The sequence below is a fragment of the Tupaia chinensis genome, unplaced genomic scaffold (assembly GCF_000334495.1).
Source record: "Tupaia chinensis unplaced genomic scaffold, TupChi_1.0 Scaffold000710_1, whole genome shotgun sequence".
Classification (NCBI taxonomy): Eukaryota; Metazoa; Chordata; class Mammalia; order Scandentia; family Tupaiidae; genus Tupaia; species Tupaia belangeri.
The window spans coordinates 515,532-526,518 of NW_006160234.1; the positions used below are offsets into that span (position 1 = coordinate 515,532).

Below are 10,987 nucleotides of genomic sequence, written 5' to 3' on the forward strand. Positions count from 1 at the left end.
TTTTTTTTGGAAAGGTTTTTGCTATAGGGCGTGTGTGCTCTCCAGAAAGACAGAGACAGAGAGATAGAAAGCGAGAAATCACCCCCCGGGGGGGGATGGCCACGCCGCAATCTATTCTCCTCCACTCTCCTCTTGGGATCTTGGGCACACATGCACACGCGCCCGGCCTGAGTTTAAGCCACTGGGTCTGGGACTCGAACCGCAGTTGATTACATGGGAATTTAGTGACATAGCCATTACGCTAACTGCTGGTCCCAATAGCTGCATGAACTCTTTCAGATTAGTTAGTTCCACTAAGGTGCCTCCAAAGTAATTTACAAAAAGCACGGATAAATTGTGCAATGTACAGCATGGATATATTATTTTTAGAATGTATGTTTCTATCTTTTCACATTCTTGAGAAAATTTCAAGTATTACTGTTTAGGATTTTAATCAATTTCTTCTACTGATAAAATGTTTATAGTGATCAAGGAATACAGGATATAATCTTGGGTTTTCCTACTGCTCCACTTGTTTTCTAATCAATCATTTAGCATCAAGATACTGTTAGTTTTCAGTGTTAAAGTAGTCTATCCATAAAAGTTGTGGTAGCACTAAAACTAAAAATAGAAATCAAAAGGCTAAGAAAGAACACAGAACCTGAGAATAATTATGAGACACTACAACAAAGATTACGTTTGATAGGGATTACAATTCTAGATGACAAAGATTTAAAGGCATGACATTTCTCCTGCCTGCTCTGCTAAAGCTTGACTGCTTCCATAATGTTTTTTGTCTATATATTAGGCAAGCAGGCTATTTAACCTAAAAAGTCAATACTGTTGAACAAAATCTTGGATTTTTCAGTAAAATTATATGAGTAACTATGCAGTTTTAAGCTTCTGCAGGTACAGCAGCAATCTCAATTGCTCCAAAGGCCAAATGTGTTGAAGAAGTAAAATGTACTATTTTCAATTCATGCCTTACCATGAGAATAAGATTTTGAGAGACTATAGAAAGCCACTGAAATCAGAGACTCTTCTACAGTTTTGCTTGAGGCTTCTAGACCATAACAAACTTTGATTGGTTCAAGACCCTGGTTTTCATCTAAGCTGTCAGTGGTTTTCTAAAGAGGCTTTCCAAATAGAGAAACTAGCCATCTAAAAATGGAGACCACCATGTAATGAATTTGAACAACTAACAGTACAGTTCTTCTGCTTTGAATCTGTTCATGTCATCTCAGTAGAATAATGTGTTAAGCTAGGATTTGTTTCCTTGGTTGCTAGGCCATTCTCCACAGAGGAAGCCATGGCAAAATTAATGTCAAATGGCAGGGAAAACAGACACAGAAAATGAAAGAATTCTTCCTGGTATTTCTAAAGCAGCAGAGAATATGAAAGGTACCCTCAGAAAAAGTGCTAATCAAACACATGTGCTAAAACTTCAACCAAAATAGTATTTTGTTTAGAAAGTTCAAGGTTATTTATCCAATTTATTGGGCCAAGTGCTAAATATATACTGGTATAACTAATTTTTTTTTTTTACTTCCTTGAACTCCTCACTACAGAAGAAAGTATGTGATAAACTATGTATGAATTTGTGTCTAAGACTATGTGTTAAAGGACATTTACATTTTCAGAGTATAGTGATGGCATGACCATGTGATAAAAATTTTCAACTGAACACTGAGATATATTTACTACCATCTTGACAACTGAGGAAAAACTTAGTTGCTAAGGAAAAGAAGAAAGAGAAGCACACAGAAGAGAAGAAATAGTGAAAGGAATACATAATTAAATTTGGTCCATGTCTAAACATCTCTTGCTGTAACTTGGGACCCTGTCTACTGAATGCCCTATGGGGTGGCTACACTAACATAATCAATGCTAACAGTGCCTTGGCCCACAGTAAATGCTCAAGAGTCTTTATCTGCTTTCATTAGTCAATCTATCCAACATTTACACAACCACAACAAGTAGTAATATTTTTTCCACTGTTGCAAGCTACCTATTCTTCAATTAAGCCATTTCCAAAGAGACACAGACTCATGATTTGGAATGGTCTCTAAAGCTAACTACAGTTGTGTATTTCCATGGTCCTGTTTTAGTCTACTAATGGACCTGAGTTTAAAATGGAGATGCATAAAATAGCTTACCTTAATTGTACCCTGACTGTTAGCAGCAATCAGCACATTGGACTCCTAGAAAAGAACAAGAGCTTTAAAAGTATATAGAAGAATTTCTTGGGGAGTAGTCCAAAAGAATAATTTCCTCTTCATTCTTCTTCTTTCACTTCACCCTAAGACACCAACTGAATCTAAAATGGAGAGTCAACTTTAAGATGTTTTTAACTATGAATTTCAAACATTAAGCATGATATTTGGGGGATTAGGTTAATATACATATGTATGCATGCATATTAAAATTAAAACCTGTATGTTTGTGGAAAGTTAGAAGCAGACTAGAAAACTTTTGAATGGAAAAAAAAAAAAAAAAAAAAGAGCCAAGAGAAACAAAGACTGAAATAAAATGCAAATAAGAACTTGACAAAAAACCAGGATGAACAATTTCTACCCTAGAACACTCTTCTTCCATTCATTTTTTCCCCATAAGATACTAATAACTGATGCAAATGCTGCCAATATCTTCATCACAAATATCTATGGATAGACATTTGATACCAGAAAAAAAATGAGATAATAGGAATATTATCTGAAGGAAAGAAGGCTATCTTTCTTTTCAATTATTCTGTCACTTCAGTATTTATATTTTAATAACTTTGATTTTGAATGACGAGATACGTGGTCAAGTATTCTTTTATTCTAAGCCTTAGTAAATAAACAATTCTTTGGAGAGGAGAAAAAGGAATGGGTAAGACTAATTTTACTAGAGTGAATACCAGAAAGAAGTGTTGGGACATCCCTTCTGTTGGAAACAGTGTTTAACAGGGCTCTGAAACTTGAAAGTATCTGCTTTTCAAGGAAGGCAACTAAGAGAAAATGAACAGACTCAAAACTAATTGCTATGGAGGCCACATGGCTGATGAAAAGATCAAGTCCAAATGGCACGTATGAGAAACTGATAAAGGGTCAAACTTCAATGAAGAAAAGATCTGTCCCCTTCAGGCTTCATGACAAAGTGATGAGGGGAAGAAAGAAAATCCCTGTTTGTATGCTGGGAAAGTTACTTCAGCTAAGCTAAGTTAAATTTCAGTTTCCTTGATATAAGGAATTTTTGCATGATGAACTAACACATTTCTATTTAAAAATTTCCCTTTGATTTATGGTAAAGCTACTTTTGAAACAGGCTCAACTTATTACTACTGGCATATGGGGAAATAAATAATTACTTTCACTAACAAATATATATATATTTTTTTAAGTTTTGCTAAAGGGTACATGTACTTGTGAGAGAAAAAGAAAGAGAGAGAGAGAGAGAGATCACCCACTAGAGGAGATAGCTACACCACAATCCTTTTATTCTCCTCTTGAGATTTTGGGCATACACGCACCAGGCATGTCCCACAAAATACTGGATCTGGCACAGGAGTCACAATGTCAGCCATGTGGCAGCCAGCTGTCTTAACCCCCATGCCACTGGCGGGCCCTATCCCAGAATGGTGAATGGGATCAGAATACTCCTTAGATGTAATCTGTAGTAAGAGCATCAAAGGTCACAGTTGTATGAGGAAGGAATAAAGGAGTGTGTAGAAACAGTTAATTGTTTTCCTAGCTGAGGTTTTTCCTTAAATCAGCAAATGCGTTCTTAAAAACAGTAACATGGATAATGTAGTATTAACAATTAGAATTAGTTTTAATATCAACTTTGGGGAATTTGGTGCCATTTTGAGAAATTAAGATGCATAGAGCATCAATGCTTCTATACTGGGGGGAGAAAGGAGTCTGAGGTAGGAGAATCAAGAAGATAAATTTGGGATTTATCTACCCTTTAAATGACCTGAATTTAGAAGAGGTTGAAGTAAGTTTTGGACATCCTTAGGGAATATAAAAACTAAACTTGGGCTAGTAAAGCAGCAGAATTTCTATGTCTGCCTCAGAAAACAACAAAAAGACACTGTGTGGCACAATATGGATTTCTTTCTAACAAGAAACTAAACAAGCCCAGTGATATCAGAACTGCCCCTAAAGGACCCTGAAATTATTCTAGTGTAAACACCATCTAGAAGCTGAAAATAGCAAAATCTAGTTGCTATTTAAGAAGGGTAGAGATTCCAGTCTCCAAGACTGAAAGTTATTGCCAGGAGCCACCACCACTGGATGCTGTTAACATCAATAATTGCTCCTTTGCTATGGGAACAAGTAATTGTCAAGACAACAAAAAACTTGTAGCCCAAAGCTCCACCTCTTTCTGCTATTTTGGTTCAAGTCACTTTTTAATATAAAGGGGGAAGATAGAAAATGGGGACTATGAGGACTCACTTGGTTAGCAGAGAGTTCAGTTCTGCCAGTTAGAGTGATTATAAAATTTTAGTTTTCTATTTCTGGAACAAGGGAGGCTTGGAAATGTATGGTAGGTTATCTTTCGAGGAAAGATCAGGCTCAACATAAGTGGTATAATCTAGCTAGATCACTAGAGAAGAGTGGTTTGAAGTCCACAGTTACCACACTAAACTCAAGAAGAAAGGCATCTGATAACTATGCAACATGAATAAAAACTCTTTTTTGTAGTATCAGTAGTATTATGGCATAAGTAAATGATGCCATATTAAATATTCAGAGAGTTTACTTAGCTTGCTTAAAAAGGGGACCATTAGGGACCAGCAGGTGGCATAGCTGTTAAGGTACAGATCTCCCACACAGCCAACTGCAGTTTAAGTCCCAGACCTGGCAGCTTGAAAATCACGCTGGGTGCATGTGCATGGGTGCCCACAATCCCCAAAGAAGAATGGAGAAGTAATTGTGGTGTGGCCATCCCCCCTGAGCATGATTCCTCACTTTCTTTCTCTCTGTCTCTCAAAGGTGAGCTCACGTGCTCTATGACAAAAAATCTTAAAAAAGGGGGGAAGGAGACTGTTATAGATAATACATTAAAACTCTGAGCAAGCTAAGAAATAACAACTATTTGCTTAGTTTGGAATTGGAGGAGTTATTCTTAGAGCTAGAAATAATTGATTTAAAATGTAAATTAGTTTTACTATGAGTACAAATATATATAATTTATTTTAAATATAAAATATGTAAGTATATTAAAAACAACTTCCATTGTCGGCCATCACAGAGTAAATGAACAGAACTGGCTCTCCTACTATAACCAGCATTGGGTCACAGGGAGTCCAGGACTGTGATCCCTGAGAAAAAGGAGACAAATGAGGCAAGTTCTATAACTACCCTGGGCTTTCTACTCAGAGGCAATTTCTGGACCACAAAGCAAGGAAGAAGAATCCAAATAGAGCAGAGAGCAATCTAAGCAGAACTGTGTGAACTCAATGAGTTGTAGTGATAGAGATTAAAGTTCAGGGTATCTATAAGGCAGGTGGAATTTGTAGGGCAAAGTACCACAGAAGAGGGAGCTACATATAAGTACACAGAGCTTTGAAAATTTGCATGGGGATCATTCCATATCCAAATACTAAGCCCTGTATTCATAGCTTGAAACTACACAAGGCCAGAAAAATAAAACTAAAAAGGGAAGCTCAACTTTTGGGAATCTGTAACACTGTCAAATCCCCTAGGTCAGACAGCTGGAAGATGTTCAAATTTTGACCAATCAAAGTGAAGGGATCTCACTGAACATTCAGGGAACTGAACATCATCATCATCATCAGGAGGATCGTGCTTTATGAGTGGGGGCAAAGTGGAATTAAAGAGATGCTTCTTTAGGCCAGGAGTCAGAAACTATATACGACTACTATAAACTACCTTTGTACTACATATACTGGGTGGTTGGAAAAGTCACGATGTGTTTTTTTAATGCAAAAGTGCGTCATGACTTTCTGACAACCCAGTAAAATTCCACTGCCTTGGGGCTGGCAGGTGGCGTGGTGGTTAAAGAAGCTGGATTCTCATATGGCCAGTCACGGTAGAGTCCCAGATCTGGTGGCTTGCTTTCTCGCTTTCCCTTTCTCTCTCTCTCTGTCTCTTTCTAGTCAAATTAAAAAACAATAATAACAAATGCATTAAATAAATAATTCTTAAAAAATAAATTCCACTGACTATCTTTTATATTTAAGTTTTACTGAAACACAACCATGATCATTTACTTACATCCCAACTATGGCTGCTCTTACACTGCATTAGCAGGGTAGAAAGCTGTAACTGATGTCATATGACCTACAAAATCTACAATACAGACAAGTGTCACTTAACAATGGATGTACTTTCTGAGAAATGCATCACTAAGTGGTTTTGTCGCTGTGTGAACATCACAAAGTACACCTATACAAACCTAGATTGTATAGCATACTATACAGTATAGCCTGTATTAGGCAACTGTGGTATATAGATGGTCAGTCATGGCACATGACTATATTTTACCATTTGGTTCTTTACAAAACAAGCTTGTTGATTGCTAGCTTGAATCCATCCTAGTAAAGCTTAAAAACAAGTGACAAAAGAATCAAGTTTAGGGGCTGGCAGGTGGCCAGTAAATACCACTTAAAGCAGTGAGGAAAAAAGACTGGAGAAAAAAGAAAGATTAGTATTTTAATGACTAATAGGACAATGTGCACCCTAATAAATGTATAGTTAGAATCCCAAATACAGAAGAAGAGGCAGAAAACATATACTAAGATAAAAGCCTAAAAATTTTCCAAAATTTGCAAACTATAAACCTGCACATCTAGGAAGCTAAACAATTTCCAGGCTGAAAAAGGGCACAAACCAGATCAAGGCACATCATAGCTGAATTGCTGAAAATGAGTAACAAAGAGAAGAATCTTGGAAACAAGCCAGAGAAAAAGATGACATACAGGTAGAGGGGAACAAGACCACCAACTTGTCATTGGAAGCAATATAAGCCAAAAGACAATAGAACAATATATTTAAGATGATAAAAGGAGAAAGCTAAAATCAAGAAGTATCATCTAAAAATGAAGAAAAAAAATGTTTTCACAAGTAGATCTGCACTTTAAGTATTGTTAAATGAATTATGTAGGCCAAAGAAAGATTTTACCACATAAAAACTCAGATCTAGTAAAATGGATGAAGATTGCTGAAAATGATCAATATGTGGGTAAATATAAAAGATACTTATTTTCTTACTTTAAAATTTCAGATAATTGTCCATTTAAAGCAAAAATATAACAACGTTATGATGCTGATTGTAACATAAACAGAAGTAAAACATATACTGAACATAACATACACAGATTTTAAGAGCACAAAACATAAAAGGGGAAAACAGAAGCATATGATTGTAATGTTCCATTATGCACAAATAATATACTATAGTGGAGACTAAAAATAAAATATGATATTATAAACTTTAGAGAAATCACTGAAAATGTAAAAGAACTAGCATAGTTAATAAGCTAGTAAAGGTGACATATGAGTTATAAAAATAACAGTTAAGAAAAAGAGACATGAGAACACAGAACAGAAATAAACAGCAACATGACTGACATAAACCTAACCAAACTGATAATTAAATAGCCTAAATACTATACTTTTTTAAAAAATTGCCAGACAGTGTGTGCTCTTGTCAAAGAGAGAAATAGAAATGGGGAAGGGAGGAGAAAGCACCTCTCAAGGGGCCTGGTCATGCCTCAATCCCTCTTCCATTTCTCCATTCTTTTGAGATTTGGGGCACACATGCACATGCACCTGGCATGTTTTTCAAGCTGTCAGAGCCAGGATTTGAGTCTTGGTCACTCAAGTCAGATCCTGCTCCCTTAACTACTAGGCTATAGGACTGGCCCTAAATACCACAATTTTCTTTTTTTGTTGTTGTTGTTTGTTTGTTATAAGGCATGTGTGCTCACCAGAGAGAGAGAGAGAGAGAGGGGGGAAGAGTGAGAGAGAGAGAAAGTAAGATATCACCCCCAGTGGTGATGGCCTCTATTTTGAGGCTAAATAAAATAGAGCTTCAAAATATGCAAAGCCAAAACTGATAGAATTAAATAGAATAGAAAAATTTACTCATGTTTGGAGATTTCAACACTCTTCTTTCAGTAATTGAATTAAAAGTAGACAGGAAGTCAGTAAATATATAAAAGACCAACAATATTCTCAAAAGAAATTGAGCTAATTAATATTTATAGACCATTTTACCTGAATAGCAAAAATAAACCTTCTTTTCATATACATGTAAACCCAAGAGACATCATGTATCAGATCATAAAATAAATCCCAGAAAATGTAACAGGCTGAAGTCATGCAAGTATGTTCTTTGACAAAACAGAACTAAAGTTGAAAATAACAAAGACATCTGAAAAAAAAAATTGTAAGAACTCACATGGAAATTAGAAATCACTTTGAACTAAAAGATAATGAAAACACAACATATGAAATGGGTGTAATAGAGCTAAAACAGTACTTAGAATATTATAGGTATCAAGGTTTACATTGTAAAGCAGAAAGGTTTAACATTAATGATGCAACAACTTGCACCTTAGGAAGCAAGGAAAAGAGCAAATTCTGTACAACCTTAAAGTACAAGAGAGGCAGTAGTGAAGAGCAGAAATCAATAGAACAGAAAGTGATAAAAATTACTAAAATTAAAAGTTAGTTTTTTGAAATGAATGAATTCTATGAAAGATGCAAATCCTCAAATAGAACAGGGGAAAAAAAGCTGTTAAATTGAGGAGTAATAAACACTTTCAAACTTGGTTTATGAATAAAAAAACCCATTTTTTTAATGTCCAGAGCTGGACATAAAAAACAAACAAACAAAAAAACAAAAAAACGACTAACCAATTCCCTATAAAAAAACTTAAAACAAAATAACAACCCTAACTAAACAAAATATAGTAAACAGAATTTGGACATACATTAAAAAGAACAAATCTTCATGTCTAAGTGGGATCTACCCAGATATTCAAATTGGTACTAATATGAAGAAAAAAAAAATGCAATTTACCATGTTAAGCAAATAGAAGAGAAAAATCATGTAGTCACAACCAATGTGAAAATGCATCTGACAGAATTTATCACCCATTCATAATGAAAACTCTCAGCAAAATAATAATAGATAAGAATTTCCTCATAATGGCAAGAGATAATTATGAAAAACTTCTTACTAACATCACATTGATAGCAAGGTTAGAATACTTGCTCTGACCACTTTTATTCAACACTGTACTACCCAACTGAATAGTCATGACAAAGACAGATCAGGGGAAACAAATGCCTTTATTCTCAAATGGCATGACTGCTTATATAGAAAAATCTAATAAATTCTAAAATTAGTTAGAAAGAATAGATTTCTGCAAGGTTGTAAAATATAAGCTTGGTTATACCAAAATCAATTTATCTCTATAACCTAGCAAACAATAATGAGCAAATGGAATTAAAAAAAATAACATTCACAATAATATAAAAAACTACTATAGAAAAAACACTATCATAGAGACAAATCTAAAACATATGTTAAGACTTACACATCGAAAATTATAAAACAATGCTGATATTACGCAGTCCCTGCCTGTCCCCGAGGGCCCATCAGGGGAAGCTGAGCACTTGTGCAGTTCTTGGAGAGCCCAAACCAGCATGGAAATAAAGCTGGCGGACTGGGCGGGGGCGGGGGGAGGGGGGGAAGAGGGGAGATAATCCCAATAAAAAACATTTCAGAAACTTTGTAGTAGAAATTGGCAAATTTAGCCCAACTGCAGTGGCATAGGCAGTGGGGCACCTCTGGACAATTCTGGATCCTCATGGGAGGCTCCAGATTTGGATTCTGCATCAACCTAAAACATGCCATACGTGCCCGTAGTGTGCCCATAATACTGGCTAGCTGGAAGACTGGTGAAGGGATGCAGTGTGGTGAGACCCTGTTGAGGGTATCTGTCTGTCTCTCTCATTCTTTCTCAAAAAAGAAAGAAAGTTTTAGAAAAAGAAATTGGCAAATTGATTTTTTTTTTTTTTTCTTTTTTGAAAGAGACACAGTCTTGCTCTATTTCCCAGGCTGGTCTAATACTTGTGATACTTCAAGTTCAGATTTCCAGATGGTTTCCCAGTGGCATACCATTATACCCAGCTTGGCAACTGATTCTAAAATTCAAATAAAAATGTAAAGGAATTGAAATAGTAAAAACAGTATTGGTTTTAGTTTAGAGGAAGTGCGCACCTGCCAGAAAGACAGACAAAAGAAACAGAAGGAGAGGGAGAAAACAACTCCCAACAGGATGCAGTCATACTGCAATCCCTTCTCTTCCATTTCTCCATCTTGCCAGGATTTGTGGGCATGCGTAAGCATGTATTTGGCATGTTTTTAAGCTATTGGGGCTGGGATCTGAACTGTGTAGTCAGCCATGTTGAATCTGACTTTCTTAACCACTAGACCACAGAACTGGCCCTATTTACTTTTTTTCTTTTTTTAAAGAGGTTTATTTGCCTTAAGGTGTGTGTACTCACCAGGGAGATAGAAAGAGAGACAGAAAGAGACAGTGAAAGGGAAAATGAGAAATATTCCCCCAGGGAGAATGGCCATACCACAATCCCTTCTCCTCCATTCTCCTGGGATCTTGGGCATGCAGCACACACACCTGGCGTGAGTTTCAAGCCACTAGTCTGGGAATGAACCACACGTCAAAGTCCAGCAGTGTAATTGCCATGCCATCTGTTGGCCCGCCCTGGCTTGTTTTTAAGATAGGTTCTTGGGACCAGCAGATGGCATAATGGTTATGTCACTTGACTCCCCCGTAGTCGAGTTTAAGCCCTAGGCCTGAAGGTTTGAAACTCATGCTGGGCATGTGTTCATGTATGCCCAAGATCAGGAAAGGAGAATGGAGGAAAAGGGACTGCGGTGGGGGCATCCTTCCTGGGGTGTGATTTCTTACTTTCTGTTTCTGTCTCTCCAGTGAGTGCACATGCCCTATAGCAATATTGTTTTT

The 10,987-nt window shown here is 36.4% G+C and overlaps 1 protein-coding gene across 1 annotated transcript in view; it reads right to left on the reverse strand.

Annotated features, from left to right (window-relative positions):
- The window catches only part of COP1 (COP1 E3 ubiquitin ligase), a 250,489-nt gene that overhangs the window by 885 nt on the left and 238,617 nt on the right, over positions 1–10,987 (reverse strand). The window contains 1 exon segment of the mRNA XM_027776743.1: positions 2,136–2,180. Coding sequence (XP_027632544.1) covers positions 2,136–2,180 — 45 coding nt within the window.